Below are 26,614 nucleotides of genomic sequence, written 5' to 3' on the forward strand. Positions count from 1 at the left end.
TGCCATTTTAATCTTGATCTTTGTAAATTGCTCCAACTGAATCTTTGGTCTCAATTAGACCTCAGACACACCAGTACCTACATCAGTGCTTGTAGATCCTGGAGGACCTGGTCCCTGACCTCGGGTCCGCCGGGCTGCGTTAAGATCGCAGGAAGCTTTGTCTGCTTTGAGGTTGTGAAAGTCACTGGATAATTTATTAGATAAAGGTATGTAAAACCTCAAGATCTTAAAACCGTTAAGACATTCAGCTGTAGGTTTTTAAATGACTCATGTGAGCACTCTTAATGAGATGTGAACGCAACTAACTCAGAATGGAAGTGTTTGTTTTAGAGCTCCGTGTACTTTCACACACAAATCCATCTTTGTCGTTGGCACTTACATGGAAGTTGTAGCGTATTGACTGAGCCTACAGGCTGCAAATGTTGTGCCATATTTTCTATCTCTAACCATTAACAGCTGTCTTTTGACTGCACATGTAACACAGTTTTATCAGTACAGATTGTTGCAAAGTTGTGTCTCCTCTTGTGGTCGTTAGTGAGTGACATCATCAGGGATTTGTCAAAGTTGACTGGACTTTGATTAGATGAAGAGTCAACTTTTTAAAAAAAAAAATCTGAAGTCACACACCCCGACTGTATGACTTGTCTTTTTAGAGGATCCATGGCTGAATAATTCCCTTTTACATCCTTGTTCTATTCACTCTGCTGTTGACTGAAACCTTGTCAAGGTTATTAGAAAGTAGGTGGTCGGAGATACTACATTCTAAACTTCATGTACCTCCACATGGAATCCTACATGGCAAAACACCCTTAGAGCCCCAAAGACCATCACTTCAAAAGTCGTATGGAGCTTGTTTAATCTTAAAAGAAACTAAGGTGTTAAAGTGACAGTGTGTAGTATGTGCCAGACGAGTTTTTTGCTGTCAAGAGCACATTGCTGGTTTCTCCACTTATGGCCTGGCAGCTGCTTCATTAGTGCCCTTCAGAGGCTCTGACCTACAGACCAGGGCAAGCTGTCTACCGCTGCTGCTTGTAGTGTGGTATTCAATGGACAGATACTAAACATGTGAGACTGGTATTGATCTTCTAATCTAACTTTTCCTTTTTGGGAATTTTGCGTATTTGCTTTTATTGGTCTTAGACGTGTTCCTTTAAATCTCTCAGAAATGAAAAAAACAAATGCGTCTCTGCAACCGAGGGCTGAATATTTCGGCAAAATGTTCAAAATCTTTGGAACACAACATTGTGAATTTCACTCTTGGTTGCTTGTGGCTTGCATAAATGTGCTGCGTTTCTGAAATGCATTCAATAATCTAATTAGGTCTAAGGTAAGAACTTTACTGGCTCCGTGTTAAAGCCAAAACAGAAACCTTCACGGTTTTAACATCCAAGCAGCGGAAGATTAGAAGGGAACTTCCTAATGATAGTTGGTCATCTGCCAAAGACGATGCTCAGCAGCCGGCATTTGGCTGCTGATGATTTCCCTCCCCGCTCGTCTCTGGCTCACAGGTATGTGCGTTTGCCTACAATGAAAAGTCCACCTACTTTAGTTTAATTCCCTCATTCCTTCAGGTCATGAGTAACCTACATGCAGTCATGCATGACTCACTTGGTCTGGCACCAATTCTGGAAGATGAAAGAACATTCTTTTCTACCTTTCGTCATATACAGTACACAATTTGGATCGCTTTCTTTCTGCAGTAAAAAAAAAATACCTTAAAGGGTGAGCAGTTTATAAGTGACTTTCCATGTTTACCGCGAACACTGCTACATTTGAGCATAATTTAATGCATATACTATGAATAAGTGAAACCTTTACGTTTTTTACGCCTGTCATGGTGGGAATCCATTGAGTCAGTTCCCACAGGGTAGACTATGCATCATAAAGGCTACAGTGTGAGACACACAGTACAACATCCAGTGGACTACACGTGTCCTGCATTAGTCAAAAGGTCACATGCGCTCTTACCTTTGTAGAAACACTCCTCACTGTGTACGATTGTAATCCTGTGTCCTCCGAAACAGGAGGCCCGGTGGAGCTCACAGTGGTTCTGGTAGAGCTTCCCATCTGAACCGCACACGGGTTTGTAATGCGGTTTGCAGTGATCCAAGCACTTGCACTCTCCTTGACCAGTCTCATGGTTGACGACACAGTGACGCCCCAAGCCACAGTATTTATGTTCACATGGACCTGGATAGCCAGTGTGTCCCATAAAACCTGAGTAAACACACAGGGAGAGAAAACAAACATTACAGCAGGCATGACTATTTCTCAGTGACCAGTCTCGATCCGTACTTGGACCAAACAGAACAAGAAAGCAGCCTGAGAGCCACATGAAGAACCTGAATATCATAGCAACATGTTCATACATTTCCTTCCAACCACCAAAAACGAGTCTTTCAAATCCAGATTCAGACTCAGGATGGAGAGGATTTTGGAAGATGAAATGTTTTTCTATCAACTGTTTTACATGGATTACTTGGATTGAATTTTGCCAAAATTTGTTTATAATGTTCAGAAATATCTCTCAAAGATCTGACTCAGTCTGCTAATGGCCTAGAACAGTCCTCAATCAGTCCAGATTGCCTCAAAGATGTCCTGGCTCCTTTCTATCTGTCCACCAAATTTCATCAAAACATGTCCATTAGTTTTTGAGCTAACAAACAGACACATGCTGGTGATCACATTACCCCCTTAGCGAGGTAATTAGATTCTCACTTGTTTGCCTCATCAGTAATGGCCCGAAAGTGTTTATGCAGAACATTATGATGTCAGAGTGAAGTTCACTTTTGACCTTTTGGCTATAAAATGTCATAACGTTAAGAGAAGGCATAATGTTTTTTTCCATATAGATATTTATATATGTTGGAGCCCCGGCTCCATCACGGGATCTTTCTGTGTGAGTCTCCATGTTCTCCCTGTTCCTGTGTGGGTTCTCTCCGGTACTCCAGCTTCCCACAGTCCAAAGACATCAAGTGGGGACGAGGCTGATTGATACTCTAAATTGACTGTAGGTGTGGCTGTGAGAGCCAATGGTTGTCTGTCTCTATGTGTTGGCCCTGTGATGGACTGGTGACCCGTCCAGGGTGAACCCCGCCTCTCCCCTGAAGGCTGCTGGGATAGGCTCCACCCCCCGCAACCCTTAACAGGATAAGCCGTAGAAAATGGATGGATGGAAATTTATAGGAAATTGTGACATAATCAGTGCAGGAGTTCTTGAGTCATGGTCAAAAGCCTGTTTCATAAGGTCGGCGTTATGGTGACCTCTGATCTACAAAATCGAATCAGTTCATCCTGAAAGAATTCCCGGGAAATCACAAACAGACGGAAAGATGGACAACCAGAGAACGGAAGAAAAAAATGCTGCTGGCGCGGAGGTATAAAAAGATAGCAAGGCTGGATTTAAGCTCCAGTTACAGGCTGGATCTGATTTAGCCAATTTCAGTCCCAGTGGCCCTGAGGGAATTCCCATCAATATTGGATGGTGTTTTTCACAGCTCACAAAGTGTCACTCAAATCTATAATTTATGCAAACCAAGCTCACTACAAAGTAACCTCAGTGGGAATGATTAAAAAAAGTCAGTTCATTTCATCTGAAATATCACACACATTTGCTGCCATTGTTCAAATCTGTATGCACAGAGAGGAGACTGCAAAATATCACCATAAATTAATTTAAATCAAAGTTGACTGTTGTGTGTGATCCAAGGCTCTCTGAGCTAAACCGGCTTTGAGCCAGCACACTTAATCTACTCTACCTTTGACGGAAACTTCTACATTTTCAAGGCAAAAGTGGTTTCATTCGAGAAGCGGTGAGCTAAAGTGCACCATTTAAAATTCCGACAAGTGTCCAAAAGTAAAAGACAACCCACGTTGCCCCTCAAAAAAGTCTTATACATTCTAATACTTTGTGCTGCTAGATTTGTCATTTTTGTTGTCAATTTTTCGTGGTGGGTTTGGGATCTCTGCAGAATGTGATGTTGTAATTTGATTTAATGAAGTTTGCTATGAAGTGTAAATGACCCAAACCTCTGGGTTGTTACATGCCAAGTGATTATTGGATGTGCATCATCAGAGTTGTCGGGAATTTTTTAGTGAAGTAGCTAGAATCCAAATTGGAGGGTTTCCTTTTTTCTGCCTGGTTTAATGTTTCCTGTCTTGACATTACTGTATTTCTATACACTGAAACAAGGCATGTTTGGATGTAAAAAATAAGACTAGTTTTTTATTTTTATCATAAATAGAGGTTAGCAAACTTTTCAGCACCTGATCCCCAAATTCAAGGTGCCAGAGACTATTCCTTGAGGTGTCTCACATACAAAGCTTTGCATGGGCCTTGTATGACAGTCTGTATTTGACGACTATTTTTATCTTTTATTTATTTTTTACACAAATCATTTCACAGACCCATGGGCGAAAGGATCTTTTTTATTTATTTATTTATTTATTTATTTTAGATAGTGGAGCAAATATATTATTTATATAAATAATTGGAGGGAGGGGATCAGGATGTCCTCCCTGAGAAAATGAAACTAGAGGACACTCGGAGAGGGCAAAGCTCCGCCGAGGTAATAAGTCATCATCAGATGTGAATCTGGATTCATTCCAAATCTAATCGGTTGTTCCTCAGCCAAAGTTCTTCCATCCCTCTCAGTATCATCCAACTTCATCCATAACTTTTGTTAACATTCTCCTGCACATAAACAAACATGCTGGTGATCTCCTGACTTCCGAGGGCGGCAATCAAGAACACATTATCTGCATTTCTGGGTGTTGATGTGTGATGAAACCGCCACCTGCACAAGTCCAGAGTAGTTCCACTGAGACAGCCATGAAACCCAAGAACTCATCATGAACTATGAGCAGGTGGCTCAGGACATGAAATGATGAATGGCTTTTTAAAATTTGAAATTACGTTTCTTAAAAAAAAAGACAAAGCCATTATTCATCTTAAAATTACAACAGGGAACTAAGTTATATTCAAGGACAAACAATTTTTCAATGAAAAATGATTTGGACAATTAAGGTAAAATCTGAGGGTTGCTATTCTCAATATTCACAAGAGGCTTTGTTAAAGTCCAACAATGGTATTGATACACCAACTATTTTTCAAAAGAAAATGACCTTAAACATCTTTAAAATTCCAATCCCACCTCTTACTTTGACAGAGAGGTTCAGCGCTGTTGTGCAGGGGAAGGTAGACAAAAAATCCTTCCCATAATAAAAGCCTCGCCAATGCATGATTGCATTCTTTCTATGGACACACAAGAAGGCTTTTAATTTGTAACAGACACAGGAAGGGCTTAGCATAATGCTCTAAAGGGGCACATGGGAGAAGATTAAAAAGTCTCATCACAGATGAAATTTGTGGGAGTTCTGGGGTTTGCATGTGGATCGGCCCTGTTGAGGCTTCAATTTCATGATCAGCGAGTGAGAAACTGACCTGTAACCCCCCAAAAATACATTCAGAGATCATGTTGAAATGCTCCACCAGTAGAGGGCGCTGATTTAGGCAATGCTCAACTGGGTTGTATTTGAGGGTTGAGAGCCAACGACCTGTCAGGTTGTCTTTATATGCAGGATAACTATCGTGACGCCTCTATGAGAAGTTTGAAGGTCTGAAATGACATGGGACTCATTTTACATGAGGAAAATGTCCTTCAGTAAGACACATCTTCTCCTCCAGTTCTACAGGACACCATGAACTTTGACCTCTGGAAATTCCCCGTGGGCGTTAGTGGAAAAGCAGGGGAGAAAGTCAATAACAAAGCAGAACATTTATGGTGCTCTGGCATGCACTGCAGGCGTGGGAGATGGTCTCCTTTATCAGAACAATATTTTGTTTTAGGAAACGCTTTGTGAGATTTTATTGGAGGACAGCACTCTGTTGTGGTTTGCTGTTTCAACCTATATGAACATTAACAAGTCTTGACAGGCCACAGATCAGCCTGAACAGTAACCCGTGAACCGCATCAAATATATCGCCTTTCTGAAAGCAGCTTGCTCACTCGTAGATTGCCCTTTGGAATAGTCCTCCAGGGGTGGAGGAGTATGATGAGCTGAGGAAAAAGGGTAAAACCTCACAACCATCAAATTGAATTCCTCCAAAGGCTGCACTCTTACATAAAGTTATGGACATAAGGGATGTCTGGCTGACTACAGTGAAAATGAAATCCAGTTCTCAATCCCAACCCATCAAATGCTGACATCTGGTCAATGGCTTTTCACTTCCAACCAGGATGATCCCCAAAAACATCAGGCCATACAGGAACACTTGCAGAAGAAAGAATGTAATGACGTGTGTGTGTATATATACACATATATATATATATATATATATATATATATATATATATATATATATATATATATATATATACACACACACACACATATGTAATTTTTTGTCTGTCTATGTACAAGAGTCACATTTCCAACAAAACAATATTAGTATGAAACATGACAATAAAGTTAAATACTTATGCAAAGAATAATCTCAGCCACAATGACGTCCCACAGTCTTTCCTGAGCTGTTGCGAAGAGCGATTTCAAGCTCAATTATCACCTGACCTCAAAAAAAGCATCATGCCCCTCCCACCACTGTGCACGTTGCAGTGTTGGGCTGCTATATACAACAAGAGTAAAGGGGTTTTTTGGGGGCAAAAATTGGATTTTGCATTAAGGAACAGACTTGAGTGCACTGTGGTGCAAATAACTCCCCCTACATCCATAGGTGGTGCTAGCAAACACATACTTACAATGTTACATGTTGCTGTCCATCACGTGAGGGCAGCACAGTAAAATTTGGATGGAAATTGAAGGCTTATTTCCTGTTACCACATGGTAGCAGTATGACTAAAAGTCAGCATGTAGATGTCTTTGGGCCAGGACTCTCAACAAATACGTCAAGTTTTGAAAAGGTCTGACCAGGTGGAGTCAAGTTACAGCCATTCAGTGCTCTGTGGTGCACTTGGCTGCCTTGCTACGGTAATACCACCCTAGAAAAACTCAGTGGCTCATCACCAAGGTATTAAGGTGTTTGCGACTACATTTGAGTTTGATCTGGTCGGCCCACAAAGAGGATCGGTTCTTCATTGGCTCGTGTGCAACCCTCCAGCAGGTTGGGTGAAAACAGGCCTTATCGTGTTTGTGCGATCCTGTTGACATGCAAACAAACCAATGCCATCAAAAACACAAGCTCCTTGTTGAAGGGAAGTATGGGTGAGTGTTATTAGCGTGAACCCTCGCCTCCTCCAGAGGGAACACTGAATATGTCCTGATTAGTGAGGTGGTACCTTGCATGGCAGCCTCCATCACCTCTGAATGAAACTGTAAATGGGGGAGTGAGGCAATCTGGGAAAAAAAATATTTTTTTCGTACTGTTAAGTTAAAGAAGGTGAAGCAACAATTTGCTTATTTTGTAGTCAATTTGGACGCTGGAGGGGAACCTGCAGTGTCAAGCGTGCAGCCATTGACTGAGCGTCTGTATTTGATGGGTTTGGAATGAGAACAGCTCATTCCATTTGTGAAAAGGTCAGAGGTGTTTGTGTACTATACTTCAGAAAATTGAAGTAATGAAAATCCAATAAAATATATTCAAGCACCTCTTGTTTTTTTAATGAATGACAAGTGGAGCATTTTAAAAGCTACACTGACAGCAAACGTGTTGAAACGCGCATCGGTGCACGGCTGACCCCCAGCTCAGTGAATGAAAAGTTCTGCGGCGCTAAGGCAAAAGCCCTCAGGGAACAGTCGAAAGATATAAAAATGGTACATATTTAGTATACAACATAGGTTTCATCATGAATAAAGGATAAGGTAAAGCCTGGAAGCTATTTGGCCGTATAGCTTAGCCACCATCACGTAACTAATCAGTAGCCTTACTTTAAATGTACATAATCAATAGCTTAGATTTCATAGTGCTATCATGAAGTCAATAACAAATTCAGTCTGCAAGCCCCTCATGCCCTCCAAAATGTACAAAAACAACATAAATTATTGAATTATATTACCTTCTAAACCAATGAATTCCCGGAAAGACATAAGCAGAACAAATGACTTTGTTTTACAGCATGTAAAGAATTCTATTATGTATGTTGTACTGCATTTACTGCAAATTAAAGCATTGTAGTCGTAAATAGAATGCACTCTTAACTTCTGCTACGGACCAGTTAGACTGACCTGAAAATGGAGCACCACTCATGTTCTTGAATTTGAGAATCACAAAAGCAACATGAGAGTCTGTTTATTTTAATTATTGTGTCTCAGCTAAAATGTGTTATTAAAGGGGAAAGCGTTCAAAAATCAGTTCCAAACAGTTATAATTTGGTACTTTTGCAAATATTTTTTAACAGAGCCTCTAATCCTGCTTCTTGATAATGCTTGCATGATTATATTTCTTTTGTAAAAGTCAATATGACTGCCAGAAAGCAGGAAAGCGAGAAAAAAATAGCTTTTATTAAAATCGGATGCAGTAGAGGAGGCTGAAGGCGAAGTCCACTGACTTACTGAAGTCCATAATTTTAGAATCCAGCAGAGAAGGCAAACAAATTAAATATGGGCAAAGCGAGAGGGCAAAATCCAAACCCCCCCCCCAAAAAAATCAAATAACAGTCAATAATGAGAAAAAAAACGATGAAATCAGGAGAAATGCAGGCAGCTACTAGACAGGGAACAACAAAGCGCTACTGTACATGCACAAAGGGTTAATCAATAGCAAGACTTGGGGTAAACCACATTAGTGTGGGGCAAGCAATCAAAGACAGGAAGCAAAACCATGGGGACGAAGTAAAACTGGAGGAAATTAAAAAAAAACAAAACAAAACATAAACATTAAGTCCTGACAAGGAGTATAACAACAACTGTGTGTTTTAATGCGGAAACATGCCGAATTTCCCGAGGATCACAAGAGACATCAGGTTCCTTGAATCCTGAAATTTTGATAACTGCGTGTTTTCCCATTTAAATGTGCTCAGTAATATCTGAAGCTCCGTTGCTGAAGCTGGATGTGGAGGTAAACAAACTGATTTGAAGTCTTAAGCCTCATTCGCATCCCCAGCATCTCCCCACACAGTCTTCTGCATTATCCTCCAGCCGTCACAGAGGATTTAGACGAGACACAAGTGTGTACACTGTGACCTGATTGGAGCCAGTCAATTTGCTAGTTTATTAATTCCCCGCGGCGCCCTGGCATAATGATTATTCAGTGAATTTGTGTTGCACAGCCAGGCATCCTCTGCCAACAGCAGGGTCATCGAAGGGCGCAGTCATTTGTTATCAGTATGCACGTCCAACAGTCTGGTCATCAGCTGACATCAGAGAGATGAGGGATTGTGAGCAGCCATTCATTTATTGATGAGCCATTACTTTTTCAGTGAGGACAGAAATACACGATGCTCGGTGTCCCTGGGTACCTGAGCCTTCGTGGGATTATTTTTAAATGTAATGGTACACCTGCAAACTCCTACTTGGTGCATAGATTGCAGTCGGCTAGCTGCAGTGCAATTCTTGGTCTTGCTCCAGGACAGGTCCGTAGAGCAGATGTCAATGTGTCCACAGAACTCATCTGCTCTTCATTTTATTCAAAGAAAATTGCCAGATAAGTTTAAAGCTTGTCTGGGTTTTATTCCCTAAGGCCAAAGACGACTCAGGGCTTTGCAGTTCCAGCTTAACACTTGTCCACTGCACAGTTTCGAAAGACATATTTTCCTCTTCCACGTGGATGTGAAGGTTAATGTGGTTGCTTGTTCATCAACCGCGTGGGTCTGTTTACACTGTCTCTTAGTTGTGGTTTTCTGGCCGACAATTTCGGTACTTTTGATTCACTCTCACTGCTCTCATTAGCATTGTTTTTGGCTACGACAGGCAGCAGTTTTCAGTAGACAGCAGACAGAAAATGATAATAACTAACTGGTGAGTGTAATGGGGCATACACAAGCTACAGTAGATATATCCCTGAAGAGTGTGTGGAAGGCCAAAAAAAAAAAAAAAAAAAACAGCTCCAGAGAGTGAATTATTGACTTACACTCAACATGCATTTAGAAAAATGTAAATCAGTTGTTTTAAACTGTTCTCTGGCTCAGGAAAGATTTTTTTAAAATTAGAATCAGCGTGGAAAGCAGCCTGAGTTGTAAAGAGAAAACTCTGGATTATATTAAAGTTGAGCTGAAACAGCCTTCTGAGAGCCTCTAACTACTGTGTTGTGAATTATTGAAACAGGATAGAAAGGTAGGAAATAAAATTAAGAGGAATTTGATTAGAGCTTTGAAAAGTGGGCGTGTTCCTAACGTAAGGCCCTAATGGTGTACATTGGCAGGATAGCATCAGGGAGATGAAGCCCGTCTTGTGGGGCCATCGGGTTGTTGGTATAGGCTCAGGATCTGTGTCCTCCTGCAGCAGCAATTCTTTTAAAACGATGGGAACACAGGGTTTTTATTTTACACTGTGTACCAAAACACCAGCTGGAATACTCACTTTTTACCCAGTCATCCAATCACAATTGAGGAGGGGTGTGAAAAATACCCCAACATACAAGTGCTGCAAAACAACTCCGGTGTTCTTGAACCAAACGGTTGTTCACTCTGAGAAATTTCCTCGCCCACAAAATTCTTGTGAACCCACACAAACCTGCGGATCTGTCTTCCCTCCCTCTGTGGTTAAGTCTTCATTTCACCTGGAGCAGGAGCGAACTGACATTTTTTTTTTCTTCTGCGGACATTCCGTATCATAGCAACCAAGTGCTATACCTCTAAAGCACTTTCGCATGCTCTCAGCTGGACGTTTTCTGGCGTTTTAGATGGAAGGAACACAATGTAGCCCTCTGAAAGAACGCCTCCTGTTTTAATTGACAGAAATTTGAAAAGACTGGATTTTGAAATAAATTTGTTTTTTTTTTAAGCATGTATCTTTGAATCGATGAAAAATGTGAAGAAGGGTCTGTTCTGCAAGGTTTAAGAAGGCTTTTTTTTTTTAATCACAGCTTTGCTCATAAAAGAGAGCTGTGAGAAAACACTGATAAATAAGAGCAGATAAAATGTTAACCTCGTGTCTGCATGTGTAAGCAACACCAAGGTCCTGACGTGTGTGACTCGAGCCGGCACCATTTGAAGGGCATCCTCCCTGGATGCATGCATAATCAGATAAACATTGTAAAAGGATAACAGGCGTGTTTTCCTGCACATGGCAGACATGACATGGCTGCATGAACAGCTTCAATATCCCAGTAAAAGTGAGGGGGGAAAAAAGGTATAATTGATCCTGGCCAGCACAACACCTTGCTGTCTTTGTGAAGACGTTTGAAAAGCACTTTAACATCCACAGTGCTCAGGCTAAATGGTAGCATCAACTTCAGCAATGCGCTTCCTTGTTCTGAAGCACATTCACTCTTGGACGTGCATCTCTTTTTCTAACAAGCTTTTTACTGAATTTCCTATTTCTGGCATGCCTTTTCTTCTCCTAAACTAAGCGTATTTGTCTGCTTCCCATCTGATGTTTTTCCATTACAGCGGCTCACAGTCCTAAGGGAGCGAGCTGACTGTGGTAAACAACAGTCAGAGGCTCTGAGCTCACTTGGTGCACCGAATTAAGCTGGCCCCTCAAGGCCCATGAACGACAACAGGGGGATGTAAATCTGAGTAAACAACTACTAAAACAATGCTAAAACTTTACATAAACAATGTCACATTCTCTCACACCAGCTGACACTTCACTCTGAAGTTTTTGAAAGTCTTAGCAGGTACATATGGTTCTGTGGAGAGCAGCGGGTAATGGAATACACAAATGTCTAAGATAGCAGCAGTTAAGAGTATTTTTAGCCAAACTGTTGCTATGCAATGAGGTTTCACCTTTCAGAAAAAGGTGATGTATTCCCTGATGAAAAGCAGATGTCCTTAAATCTGTCATCACCTGAACATTAGCAAAGGATCATATTTTTATCATGAAGATTATGAAATATCTCAAATTAATCCTTCTGTTTTGAAGAACCGCCACATAACAACACATCCGGTGTTGGAAGGCAATGTGTGAAAATCAAAATGGCAGCAGCGCAAACAAAAATTTTGAATTCAAAAAAAAAGAGAGAGAGAGAGAGAGAGAGAGAGACGGTGATGCACTTGCAACATTCACCAGCCAGTCGGGTGTTTGAATTGATTGGCGGTGAATCTCGTACAAATGAGCCGCACCATGGTGGCGAGCGGTAGCTGTGACTGTCAAGGTCAGAGTTGCACCAGTGGTACTAGGAACAGCTGACCTCAGGCAGTAATACTAACGCTAGTATCCTGATACTTGAGTCCTCGCCTGTTCGTGTTTGTAAATTATACAACTAAGATTGGTAAAGCATGAGTACAGATGAAAGTACCACTGATCAGGCTTCTACTTTGTTTACTGTTTGAAATACTATAAACAACATTCATCTCTGTTTCCAGGGGTCAGTTTTTATTGATGCTGAACTAGGGGAGATAAAGGAAGGGAAGTATTATGGTAGTATATTATTTTCTGCATTTATTCACTTTGTATCTCTTTTCTTCTTTGTATCAGATGCATGTTTGATTCTGTAAGACTACAATAAGAGAGTAGCGAAAAGTCCTTAAGTTGCTTCGTGGGGATCGATTCTCACAAGGAGTGTCGATAGTTTCGATCAGCCCGTCCCTCGTCTGCACCATCAGCTGACTGTGAATATCCCAATAATTAATTATCGATAAAGAACATTTTTTCTGATAATTGCCCCTCGGCAAATTCATTCAAATGTTAGTTGAACAAAACAAAAGAAACTGCAATTTTCTTTCGTCCTGATTGCTTTTCTGTTGGCCAGCTAAGAGTTCTCGCTCATGTCAGGTGTTTCTGTGGGATTGCGCCGGCAGGAAGTAGATGTTCTGCTTTCATAAGACTCACAATAAAGAAACTAAATGTGTTCCATTACTGTAGCAGCCGACCTTGTTTATTCCATGGTTACAAGTGATGAATCATTTTTTTTAAAAAGTAAATAATTATTTTCTTAGTCAATTCCGAGAGCTCAAGAGTACATTATCAACATAAAAATATATGTGAAAAATACGTGTAAAATATTTCGCGTTTTTGCTTTAAAAAAATGACTTAAATCAATGATTAAAATGCTTGAGTTGAATTTGTTGATGATTGTGTTGATTAATCAAATCAATGCTGCAGCTTTTTGTCCCTTAAATCTATCAAAGCTAATTGATTTTATTCAGATTTTCTACCAGAGGTCTGGTGGGAGCGAGAGTTGGAGAGGCAGGCGGTAGCAGCAGCGTTGTCTTCAACTTTACGTGTGTGAAGTCATCTTTTTCTGCCCTGGAGGCACCGACAGGCTGAAAGACCTGTATCCATCATCCTGAGGTGTTGTGTTATCACCCGCTGAAATGCACTTACTCCTCTCCCCCCCCCGCACCCCCCCCCCCCCGCCACAAGCTAATTGCAGCACTGTGACAACACTTTTACTTCTGCTGGCATAAACAAGCCCGTGCACATTTTATGAGAGGCTATTTGAGGCATAAGAGCTTTTTCAAGCCTTCGGAGCCGAGTTGCTCACGATGTTTAAAACATTGATGACTTCTCTTCCACCTCAATGAATCTGCTCTTTTTCTGAAATGCAAAGCACCCGTCGAGTGAGGAGGGTTGTGTGTCTTTTTCTTTTTTTGTCAATCACAATTCAATTTGTGACTGTGGGGGAACATATGGAACTATTCAAAATCATTTAGCCGGTAATTTATGATGCTGGGTTGTTTGTTTTTTCCTCCTTTTTCATTTTGTCTCATTTACTTAATACATTCAGCTTGAACAATACTTGGTCAGAGGACAAACTCTTGGAATAATCCCTGCACGTGACCTCATATAATCTGGAGGGTTTGCAATTTGAGCAATCCAGGCACCATTTAATCCATCAAAATGGATGTCAGAGTTTTGATTCCTCATATTTTCTTTTTTTTTGGGGGGGGGGGGGGTCTGAATGTCAGGTAGAACTCGATGCCAGCAATGACTGACACTTACATTAGCATATAGTGCTAAATGTGGGCAACGCTTGAAAGCACAAGTGCCCCCGGCAGCAACTACTCGGCGTACAGAGTTTTTGAAACGCGAGTGGACGAAGCGGCTGAAATTGTGACAGTGACACGACTCACTTGAGGGCAGTTGCGAAACATTCAAAAGAATCTACTGTTCTACAGCTTCCTCTTTCACGATGGCCGACTTGACCCGACTTCAGCATGGGTCGTAAGCCGGTTTGCTTTGACAGTTAGAGAAGAGACAGGGATTTTGGCGTACAAACACTCAGATTTTCTGACATACATGTGGCAAATATCCAGCACTAAATAATTGTTTGTTTGTTTTTCATTTCATGGCACTGTTAAGGAGCAGAATTGCTGAAATAAAGCAGATCAGTCTCTGTCTCTCCTTTTTTAAACAATAAGAAATGACGCACTGGTCCAGGGGACTCTTTAACGGTGACATCCTGGTGTGACACAGGGATTCACTGAACTCTCCCTGTCTCATGAGCACAGGCTTCCCTGGCCCAAAACATCCAGCCTCTCATTTAACCGGTGCCGGCCGCTGCTTTCACCGCTTAAAATGACAAATGTTGCCAACGGCAGGTCACATCAGCTTTCATTAATTCATGTTAATCTTGTGAGTAATTTGATGAATTGGTTATTGTCGTGTTTGGGTGCTCGCCGCTAAACATTCAAAGTCGGCCAAAGATCGTTCATTTGTGACCTTCAGATTCTATTAAATGGCCCGAAAATGTTTTGCCAAAGTTAAACTGGCATTTGGCTGTGCCAGATTCAAATCAAATCAACATAGTTGCTATGAAAATTTGAGAAAACTGATGAGAATCAGCATTAACAGCCATCCAAACAGACTCAGAAAGGGATCAGGGCCAGAAAAACCGGATCAGCTGAAGGTCCATCCTGAAAGCTGCGTTCTGAAACCTGTTGAAAAGAAACCTCTCCAGCTGTCCTCTGCATCTCTACCTTGTACATGTAATATAATGGTGAGCAGCAGTAATAATACGTCAGTGTGCTTTGATGTACAATGGGGGGCAGTTAGATAAAGACGCAGCAAAGGAAACATGGATTACCTTCTGAAAGTAGACAGGAACATTTTCAGTACAGGTGGAGGAGAGCGATACAGAGTAGAGCTGTTTACAACTGATCATCCATCTTCTACAGCTCCTCCACCAGTGAGAGAGCACGATGACCTGCTGGCTGCGTGACCAGAGAATCTAAGAGAAAACTAAAGTTCCTTGTGACTTATCCAAAGAGAGAGTATATAAATAGAATATACTCTTTTGAGATAGGCGGCACGGTGGTGCAGTGGTCAGCGCTGGCGCCTCACAGCAAGAAGGTTCCGGGTTCCAGCCCCGGCTCCAGCACGGGATCTTTCTGTGTGGAGTCTGCATGTTCTCCCTGTTCCTGTGAGGGTTCTCTCTGGTACTCCAGCTTCCTCCCACAGTCCAAAGACATCAAGAGGGGACGAGGCTGATTGATACTCTAAATTGACCGTAGGTGTGACTGTGAGTGTGAATGGTTGTCTGTCTCTATGTGTTGGCCCTGTGATGGACTGGTGACCTGTCCAGAGTGAACCCCGCCTCTCACCTGAAGGCTGCTGGGATAGGCTCCACCCAAGACCCTTAACTGACATGACACGGAACGATGCAACTGCAGTAGATTCTGGCAGAAATTTTACCAATTTGTTGCTCAACTGTGATTTCTGATGTTGTATCATGAAGATTTACTTCTAAGTATCTGAATTACTGTTTTTTTGTGTCTATGAAGACTTTTAATGACTCTTGAGCAACATGTGCAATTTAAGTTTTTCCAATGCAAGATCATCAATAAAGTTGCTGTGTTTTATAGTTTATTTAAAAAAAATAGAAATAAAAACGACAATATCACAGACAAAAACAATGTCAAAACATTGGGATGTGTGTTGAAATCCCGGCAGGTCGAAAAGAAGTCGTCAGAAGTTTTAACGTTTTCTACTCCTCCCCCCCTTTTTTCAAGTTTAATATTTCAATACTTGCGTGTTTGAATGAAAACTCAGGCGCCGACCACCAGTGACTGTGCCGTCTCTATCTGATCACACCGAAATGAATCATTCAAATGAAACAACAACAACAACAACACACGAAAATAACTCAGGCCGGCTCGAGCGAAGCAGTCCAATTTCATCTTGTATCCATTCAGAGTATTATTTTTAGTCTTTTACATTTGACAATTGCTTCACATGCTTTCATTCCAGCTATTCCAGAGTATTATTTTTAGTTTTTTACATTTGACAATTGCTTCACATGCTTTCATTCCAGCTATTCCAGAGTATTATTTTTAGTTTTTTACATTTGGCAATTGATTCACATGCTTTCATTCCATCACTGCAGTTATGCCATATCTTGACTGCTTTGATGACGATAAAATGATACTTGGTCTCAATAATGGCGCTACGATGAAAGTTCTCCACACAGATCCTGCTGTGAGAACTGTTGATCAAGACGTTCAGATAAGCAATGACTTGACATGATTGGGGATGCGAGCAGTGAGCGTGGGTGAGAGAGAAAAAGACTCTCAACAACCGCCCACCCTGGAACCTGGCAGCACCTCAGGAAGCATTTGGAGTGAACCCTGCTGTTTTTCACTAGTGCCTGATGGGAAATCAGCTCTTGCCAACTGGGGACACCTGCGCCTGGTGTTTCCCTCGTGTACAAAAGCTGCACTGCCCATTTATCCTCGCGCTCCTCTGACAAGCCCCCTCCCTCCTGGTGTGTCAGACTTAGTTACTCCTCAGCAGTTTTTTTGGAATGCATTCCATCACATCCGCACACACCATTATCACTCATGCGCACCTTACATTACTGCTTTTACCCACGCCACGTGCTTTGCCTGCATTGTTCCATTTACGTTTCTCTTTTGTTTAAATAAATTACTTTTCTTTAAACTGATGCGTCTCCCATATTTCTGGTGACAAATGAGCTGAGGCGTGACCGTGAGATAGGATGCACGCCACACACAGCTGCGACATCCAGCGCGCACGCTGCTTCCCCTGGTTTCCTGTCATTGTCGCCTCGTCTTTAGCATGCCTTTTGTTGTCTTACATCAGGGTCATTGAAAAAAACATCAACACTTGAAAAAGAGGAGATTTTATTTGTCTTGCCCAAGACTTTAAAAATAGCCAGGAACTGATTTCATACAGTTTAGGGAGAAAAAGCTGGAAAAACAGAGTTTCCAAAAAGCCATCCTTCCTTCCATCCATTTTCTACCGCTTCTCCTGTTAAGGGTCTTGGGGGGTGGAGCCTATCTCAGCTGCCATCATTTAAACTTCTGACTAATTCTTTTCGACCTGCCAGGATTTCAATAGACATTGTTTTCGTCTATGATATTGTCATTTTTATTTCTATTTTTTTTATAAACTACAAATAAGCAACATCTTTATTGTAGTTCTTGCACTGGAAAAACTCAAATCACACATGTTTCTCAAGAGTCCTTAAAAGTCTTCATAGTCACATAAAAAAAAAAAACATTGTCATTCATCCATCCATCCATTTTCTACCTCTTATCCTGTTAAGGGTGGTGTTGGGGTGGGGGTGGGGGGGTGGAGCCTATCCCAGCAGTCTTAAGTCTTCAGGTGAGAGGTGGGGTTCACCCTGGACAGGTCACCAGTGCACAGCAGGCGACAGTGCTGACCACTGCACCACTGTGCCACCCCTCAAAAAAAGTTGTGTTATACAATAAAAAGCTTTCGTTGCCTTAAATTTTCTTCAGCATTTTGTGTGGTGGATCTGAAAAGGGTTTGTTATTTTTTGACAGTAAGGGGAACAGGATGGCGCCGGCATTATGAACAATGACCTCAATCAATAACTGTGTTGCAAGAAGTTAAATTTCAGTAGCTTTATGAAGCACTTTGTGATTGAATGTCAAATGATTAAACCCATTGTCTAGTTGTCGTTCCTTGTCAGACTTTCTTGCTGACTGAAGATAAATCTTTCCATCATCTTGACTCAGGGGCAGCACGGTGGTGCAGTGGTCAGCACTGTCGCCTCACAGCAAGAAAGGTCCTGGGTTTGAGCCCCGGCTCCATCACGGGATCTTTCTGTGTGGAGTCTGCATGTTCTCCCTGTTCCTGTGTGGGTTCTCTCTGGTACTCCAGCTTCCTCCCACAGTCCAAAGACATCAAGAGGGGACGAGGCTGATTGATACTCTAAATTGACTGTAGGTGTGACTGTGAGTGTGAATGGTTGTCTGTCTATATGTGTTGGCCCTGCGATGGACTGGTGACCTGTCCAGGGTGAACCCCACCTCTCGCCTGAAGGCTGCTGGGATAGGCCTCGTTGGTTCAGGAACATTAATTTGTACAAAAAAAAAAAGTACTTGATATTGGATTTGATAACTTCCTCAATCTAACCTGAGCCCCGGCAAATCACCTTTTTCAAGGTGTGGAGGCTTGAAGTCTTACTGTAATTACTTTGAATGACAGTATATTTTTATCTCACTTTTAGTCTAAAAATTCAGCTGTATTCCCTATTTGACAATCCTGTACATCCAGTTGCTCAGCTGGATGTTATTTCTTATTACTTCAAAGCCATAGAAGGCACGATGAGGCCGAGACATCACCTAATGGAATAAAATCTGCACGTCCTCCTCTCAGCTTTGCCAGTACACGCTCGTATAGTGAAGCCATGTGCCTGCCTCAGCATGTGCTGCAATATTTATATTCATCCAATATTTGCAATACCTTCCCGAATGTTAAATAATGTATTCTGTAGAGGATGTAAAATTTAGCAGTGTCACTGTTGGAAAACACAAAAATGTATTTGGTTGCTGTAATAAGGACCAAAACTATAGAAGGGTTTATTTGCAGCCTCTTGAATGATGTGTTTGTGCAGGTCTGTAGCTGAGAGCATGTGTGAAAGAGTGAATATGAGAGCACCTGGCAGCCACTTGGCAACTTTCCGTCCCATTTAATTCCCTCGCCTAATGAGTGAACGTGAGCCCGGCTCCTCTCTCATTCTGCCCACATCAGCATGCAGCACAGAGCATTTCCACCAACAACCTCATTTATCAGAGATTGCCGACTAATTGTGAGCACCCCGCAGTATCTTCCAATACTACCTCACGGCGCCGTGAGCTGTTTGGTTAGGAGGCGAGCAGCAGAAATGGGTGCAGGTTCCACTTTTCATACGTGGTGGTTCTGGTTTGTACGCATGATGATGTGTCCCTTTTCAGTGGTTCAGAATAAGCCAGCAAAGGTCAGGGATTTTTGACTGAGTGAGAAATCTGGGGTCGACACAGGTCGAGAAGCGCTCTGATCTTTGGATTTTAATTTTATACACGCGTGAGAAAATTATTTAAAGCGGAGCTGAAGTCATGAAATCCCTTTTTAGCCTTTTAGGTCACATTTTTGGTGCCATTGTTCACTTATTCAACAATACTTGCAAAAAAAACTGTACATTTTATGTTTTCTTGATGTAAAACCAAATGTTATGTGCTTATACAATCACGTAGCAACCATTTTTCACGTGGAAGCCTCCTCAGATTCAAATTCGTATTCAAAAAACTTTATTTATCCCCTTGGGGGGCTATTAAGGACTTTTTTTCAGATTCATGAGAGTCTTTTTTTATTTAGACCTTAAATAGTTTTATTTCAAAATTCTATTCCACCACTGAATAATTGCTACATGCTGAATGCCCTTCTTCCCTACTGGAGCATTTATTGTTTCAGTGAATTAACAATATAATTCTCATTATTAGGAAGAAAAAACGCACAAAGAGAAAACCATGGATTTTTTTTCTTTTGCATTGAAATGTTGAAATGTAGACGATTGTCTCTGCCTGAGGTTGCAAAGCTTCAGAAACCCATCAAGGCTGTTATAATATCGAGAATTATGCAGTTTACAATCGATAAGAGACTTTTCAAACAGCATGAAACGCTCACTGAATAGTGAAGACATTAAAGCACACACCACTCTGCCATCAAAAAAAAGGCTAAAGAAGGTTTTAAAAAAAAAAAAAAGAACGATAAAACACATCACAACACATGAAAGAAGTCGACTTAAAGAAGAAGAGAAGAAAACAAAAATAATGCGTGTTTTCTGTTTTCTGACTGAACTGCAGCAACAGGCTGAGCCCCTGCTGAGAGAGAGACCAGACGAGAGTGTACGACTGTCAGTCAAATCCACTCTTTACGTCACTCCGCAAGCGTATCGTGATACAAACAGTGGAGCAAAAAGGAAGCTTTGAAAGATCATCTGGGATCTGAGTGTGTTGGAGACATTAAGACCTTTTTTTTCCCCTTTCTTTTCCTTTTTCATTCATGTTTCATTCGTGCCACCTAAATTTAATGCTGCTTTAGAAATTAAGCTCGTCGTCGCTGTGAGATGATTAACGTCAAGCTCATGGGAACAGTTGCGTAAAGACTTCTGAGAAATCTCCAACAATTTATTCTTCTTCTCTCTATTAAGACAGGCTGCAGAACCCAAGTCAAATTCATCTTAGGCGTTATTTAAAACAGAATTTCGAGAAAAAAAAATGTAAATGGGATGATTGCAACTCTTCTATAGTTATTTCATGTTTGGAGAATGATGTGGTTCAGCCATTCAGATAGAAAGGTACATTATCTTGGCGGAGAGCAGGAACTGTCCTTCAAGATAATGTTCCTTCCCATGATTACTGCGCTGACCTTCAGGTGGAGAAAAAGCACTGCTATTGCCAAGCCTTCATCATTATCCACTGTAAGTACCACAAGTTCACATAGATCATTGAGAATTATTGATGAGTCTCGATTAAGATTTGTCTCACTCCATTTAATTCTACATATCCACGATATGGTTTGCCAAAAATGATGGGTATCAACATCCCAGGAGTCATTTCTATGCTGAAGATGAGCGTTAATGGCAATAATATTGTTGATCTTGCTAAGTGCGAGGCACGTCATGCTTCCTTTGGCACAGCTGATGATGGACATGACACCCGTCACTCTTTTTTTTGCGCGTTATTATTTTCAAATAAGCCGTCTAATATTCTTTGCAGATTCATCGAGCAATTCAAGGAGCTGAGAATAAATTGAATGTCACGACAGCACACGACGGTGTTGCTCGTGAATGTTCCTCACTCAACCTTTACGGGATTAAATCACTCGCTTTCAAATAAAAGAGGGATGATAGTGGAACAAAATCTGTTTAGATTCAACAGAGAGACATCTGGGGGTTTATTTATCTTCCAAATATTCAAAAAACACCGACTTGCATTCATTCTCAATGATGTGGGTGCAAACTTTGAGAGATGCAATCTTACAATGTTGAAAAATCTAGATGTATCGTACCTCATTGGAGGTGGGTGCTCCAGGAGAGAACATTTATTTTGAATTCTGTTTCGATTCCAGTTCCGCTTCCTGCTTCACTGCAAATTCACAGCATAATTTAAGTCATTTCTGACATCTAATTTCCAATCCTTTGAGCCTCCATATCTCACTGAGATGATACTGATCAGATGATTGTTGGTCTTACAACTGAAAAGATCCTTCGACTAGAGATTAAACAAATTTACCTGGTGAGATTTTAGGGTTTGCAGGGAGCAGAATGGAGAATATCCAGGAATTTGCCAAAATATGAATGCCTTTATTTTATTTTTTTTTTACAGGGTTTCCCCTGGTGCCTTAGATTCCTCTACAAACGCTTAAACTGAATGAAGCAGAACAAATTATATCGTGAATCTCTGGATGTGTTGATATCATTTATGTGGTTTCCATACTCTGGTATCTATTCGAACATGATAGCACACACACACACACACACACACACACACACACACACACACACACGATGAAGAGGCCCTCTGGGACGGTCATCCAAAAGTCATCCAAAATGTCATCCAAAAAAATGGAGAAAAATGGCGCTAACAGCTAAATTTAGAGCAGAGTAAAATCCAAATGACTACTATGAGTCAGGGGGACACCTGTTCTGGATGTTCTGCCAGCATACGACTGACTGAAGAGTGCGGTGAGCAGCTCCGATCCAAATCTCTCATCAAACATAGAATTTGGGTGAAAATTTGAATAAATTAAAACGGATCTGGTTGGACCCTAAAGTGCCATGTTAGGATCAAAGAACTTAAGCAGGGTATTTCACTTATTTACACCTTGTGGTGTTAAGCTGTGACGACAGATTTGGTTTTCTTTGGTTTTAAATATTTCAGATCGTGTTCGTCTACAATTTGGGTCAAGCTACTGCAGGTGGAGGTTGCTGTCATGTGCAGCAGCTCGCTGTGTCTGCGTCGTCTTTCTTTGTCAAGCTAAAATGCCAAGTTTGTCATTTTAGACTCTGGTCAAACTGACAAAATTGCTTCCTTTAACAAAATGCTGTTCAATGACACAGCTTCCCAACTCCGAAAAATTGTAAAACCTGACTTAATATAAAGCATAGGTTTATTTTAGCCAAGTGTCGCACACACGTGTAACATGAGACGGCTGGCTGGACATCCAAATGCAATCAGTCTTTTTGTGGATGTTTCTGAAACTGCTGTCAGACCAGATTGCTATCGTTCAACTTATTGGCTCCAGCCGAGGATATAGAAACTCATCCGGGGATAAATTAGATATGAGAAGCAATTTAAAACTGAGTGAAGATTGACAGTGGAAATGCAGCCTAATGCTCTTTGAAATGCAGTGTGACCATGAAAGGTAAACTGGGCTTTTCCCCTGGGTAGGTGAAACAGTTGTACCTTGGCGTATTTAGGCCAGACACAACTGTCCTCTCATGGCTTACTGGGTCAAGGAGCATAAATAGGCTGTAAAGCTTGCTGGAAAGTCTGGTGGGAATTTCAAAGGAAAATCCTATAGGCCTTCATTTTGAACCAGGCAACTCAACTAAGCCTTTGAGTGATGCTCATAAGCAGATGGTGCAGTGCAGTCCCACAGCCTCTCTTTAAAAACTACTTAACTCCGTGCCCATAAAAAGACTGCACCCTCCGTGGATCTCCAGTAACTTGATTAAGACTTACTGTATGAAAGCTCTTACAAATGAAGTTGTGGCAAAGCAGTGAAATGCTAGATGGAACAACAGGGAGTCTCCCAGTAATTCTGTCAGTGCAACACAGCGTTCACCGCTTCTCTGCACAGATGTGACGAGTTATTAAACGTGTAACCCGGACCCAGGGGGTGGTGTGTAATTTTAGAATTAATATACAATTTGGAGCTTTGTGTTTGCAGCCCTAAATTATTCAGATGTACTTCTGCTATGGACCTGACACTGGTGGCGGTAAAAGGCAGCTGCTACGCATACAAATGAATATATTATGTCAGTGTATAAAAGGATGGGAGATGACATAGATTAGTGCGTCGGTCCCAGACAACAAAACAAGATGTTTGCTCTTTGCTGTATCATACTAACGGGAACAGTCAATATTGTTTGACTCATTATTTAAGAATGAGATTGCAGTCAGTCTGCGGGGAAATCTGAGAGGCCATGTTTACATGCATGAAAGTGTACACTTCACGAGGTGACTTGATCAAGCTGCACAATTCAATACAGCTCCTCCTGTCATTATGGATGTGATTAAAAGTGTTTCTCCAGTGTGACGCACTTCAGCTACATCATCTAAAAAAAGTCCAAGGAAATGGACGTGTGCTCAGAGAGCTCCGCTTCGTCACATTTCCTTGGAAATCAATGACAATATCTGGCAATTTGTTGTTACAAAAATGATCATGACCCACCGATTGACAGCTTGGGTATAATGTCTGTGTGAATGTTTAAACACATTCTTTCATCCATCAACACCGAGCAACAGCACGTGTTTTGGGTGATTGGATGCTGCTTAACCACAGAATGGTGTGAATACACCCAAGCTGCATTGAGGGCGGATCACAATGGGATCAGCAAAACCAACTGCGACACAGGTTTAGAGTAAATGGATACACGTCTTCATTCCACGTACAGTGGGCTGGTGCATTTACACCTTTGAGTATTTATATAAGAACAAACACATGAAACTGGCATATGGACACTAGAATTGTGTGTGTGTGTGTGTGTGTGTGTGTGTGTGTGTGTGTGTGTGTGTGTGTGTGTGTGTGTGTGTGTGTGTGTGTGTACCTGTGCAAACTGACATGAGCTGGACAGAGCCTCTGGAGACTGACCAGACCAGAGACAATCTGGATACCATTTAGATTTGAATGTAAGGTGCAAACGGTTCTTCTCAATGAAGGGACCAGTGTACCCAGCACAAAAATCACACATTGTAATCAAACACATTCAAACAACACACATTGTATTCAAATATTGAACACGTGTTGTCTCTCCTCTCGTAGCATTCTCATTAATTTCTCCGGAAACACTCGGAGGACCTTGGCAGAGGTCTGCGCTCCTCCAGTGCTCGTCTGGTTTAATGATGTGATGAGGTAAAACTGTTGGCGCTGTCACCTGGACAGATGTGAACCGACACACCTGATCAACATCTTTCCAAAGCAGATTATAGATTATGTCGGTACACAGTAAATGTGCACTTTCCAGTGTTTCACCAACCTGGAATTAAAACGTATATTCAGGCCACATTTAGATTTTGACCACAGCTAGTAAATATTCATTTAAAAAAAAACAAAAAACAGTTTACAGTTTGTCTTTGCCGTCTGACCGTGGTCTGTAAACACCTGCAATAAAGTTTCCCGTTTCCCGCTTGCGTGCCATTCCACTGGTGACACTTTTTACAAGTAATGAGGATAGCAAGATTATCTCAAATGCTCCATCAGGTATTTTATATGGCTAAATCAATCCATTTATTTTGTAAAATTGCATTTCACCGGCAGCTGGAGGTCTTGCTGCAGCCGGCATAACGAGCTTGGTTAGTGTGGCACAAGCTCCTTCACGGATTCCAATTACTGAGCATCCTGGAACACGGTTGGCATTTGTCTGTCTTTGTCTCCTCCATGCTGACATGAGGTTTGCATGTCATTTAAAAAAAGAAAAAAATCTTTCTCATTCGGACGAATAAACATGGCTAATATATGTCCATCCATTGTGTAAAGTGCTCATGTTCTTCTGGTTCGCAGGAGAGATTTGATGGGTTAGAAATCTGACAATCTCAGAAAACTGAGCACATATCAAGAAGTATAGGAGCATGTAGATCATACCCAGATGGAAATTCATGGGGGATATTCTCTCAATGATGGCTAATATTTTAATACCGTCACTAAAAATGTGTGATTTGTGGTATTGCTGAAAGGGAGGAAGCCCCAAACTGTAATAAATGCTGGAGGTTTAGAGCCCAAACTAAATCTTCCGCCAGGAATTTGTTAGCTCTTATTTCTAAATGAGAAGTGAACCCCTGTGGAGTCGCTCCTGCGTCTACTCTCATCACGCTGGATGTCCGTTCAAACTGTGGGCGGTGAAGGTGACGTAGCTTTTACAACTGTTTTTATGCTAAAGTGACCGCAGTTGTGTAACAATCAGAAGTCTCCAACGTACGTGGCGCTTGAATTATTTATGATTTTTCTCTACAGCCCGCTTGCCTTCTCATTATTGAGACTGGAAATTAGTGTGCTGAAAACTGGCCAAAGCGAGATCTCCCATCTCGGCTTACAGAACATGGAGCATTAAAGTGAATCACAGCAGACAGCTGGGGCCACCCTTTATGGTAATGCACCCTCTACAATTACTGCTTCGACCTTCCACCGTGAAGAAAAATGAAGAGATGTCCATTTAGCGGCCCTTTCAAACACTTAGTGGCAGGCATGTTGGGCAGCAGGACCACCTTTTGCCTGACATTGACTCTTGTTTAGAGGAGACACAGACAACATTAGAAAGGTGACAGTTTGACAGATGAGATGCATCTGTCAAACAGCAAGGGGACCGCAGTGCTTTAATTAATTCACACTGACTCGTACCACACTGGAAGATGAAGCTGGTGGGAGACAATCGTGTAAGCAAGCGACACAACTAATGGTGATAGATATTTTTTTTTAAAAAAGCAATCACTTAAACTACAAGAAGTGACCAAGAGCGCCATCGCACACTTCCTGCCTAAGATGAAATCTGCAACTGGCTTGATGTACATTCCAGTGGAGAAAAATACTCACAACACTGTTGCTCCCAAAAATAGCTTTTCTTCTTAGTTAACTCCTGCATTAAAAACAAACACATCAGCACTTGATTTTTTTTTTTTTTTGAAACTCAGCACCTGTATAATCAACATGTGTGTTCCTACTGATTTCTTGGGCGATATACATTCTGCCTGTAGTCCACAGCCTGAAAGATAAAAGTGAGTCTCTTGTGTCTCTCTTGTTAGCTTGTTGGTTCAGACTGTCTCCTGTGGGCAGAACCCGGCCCATTTCAAGTGGAGATTGAGTTATTGTGAAGTAATTGTTTCCGAGTCGCACTGTCGGGTTCACTGTTCTCCTGTCATCAGAGTGTTGCATCATGGGTTGTTTGTACCCTTCAAATCTAAAGCTGAATTCCGATCCCCAGTGTGGAAGAGTTCTCCATGCTCCCTCCGTTCCTCCATTTGGAGCGCACCCTGCAGCATCACCAGTCGCGCCCTCTTTGCCTTGCACTGCCAACACAATACTACAACTTGGGTTCTGTAACTAATTTGATGCTTACATTCACAGAGGACTCACTGGGGTCACGCAT

The 26,614-nt window shown here is 41.5% G+C and overlaps 1 protein-coding gene across 2 annotated transcripts in view; it reads right to left on the bottom strand.

Moving 5' to 3' along the window:
- The window catches only part of fstl5 (follistatin-like 5), a 157,340-nt gene that overhangs the window by 95,565 nt on the left and 35,161 nt on the right, over positions 1-26,614 (bottom strand). For both annotated transcript variants that reach the window (XM_086222213.1, XM_086222214.1), the window contains exon 4: positions 1,969-2,217. In XM_086222213.1, coding sequence (XP_086078339.1) covers positions 1,969-2,217 — 249 coding nt within the window. The remainder of the gene's footprint in view (positions 1-1,968; positions 2,218-26,614) is intronic.

Source organism: Aulostomus chinensis, chromosome 13 (genome assembly GCF_037954235.1).
Source record: "Aulostomus chinensis isolate RoL2024-O1b breed Wild chromosome 13, RoL_Achi_v1.0, whole genome shotgun sequence".
In the NCBI taxonomy this organism is placed as follows: Eukaryota; Metazoa; Chordata; class Actinopteri; order Syngnathiformes; family Aulostomidae; genus Aulostomus; species Aulostomus chinensis.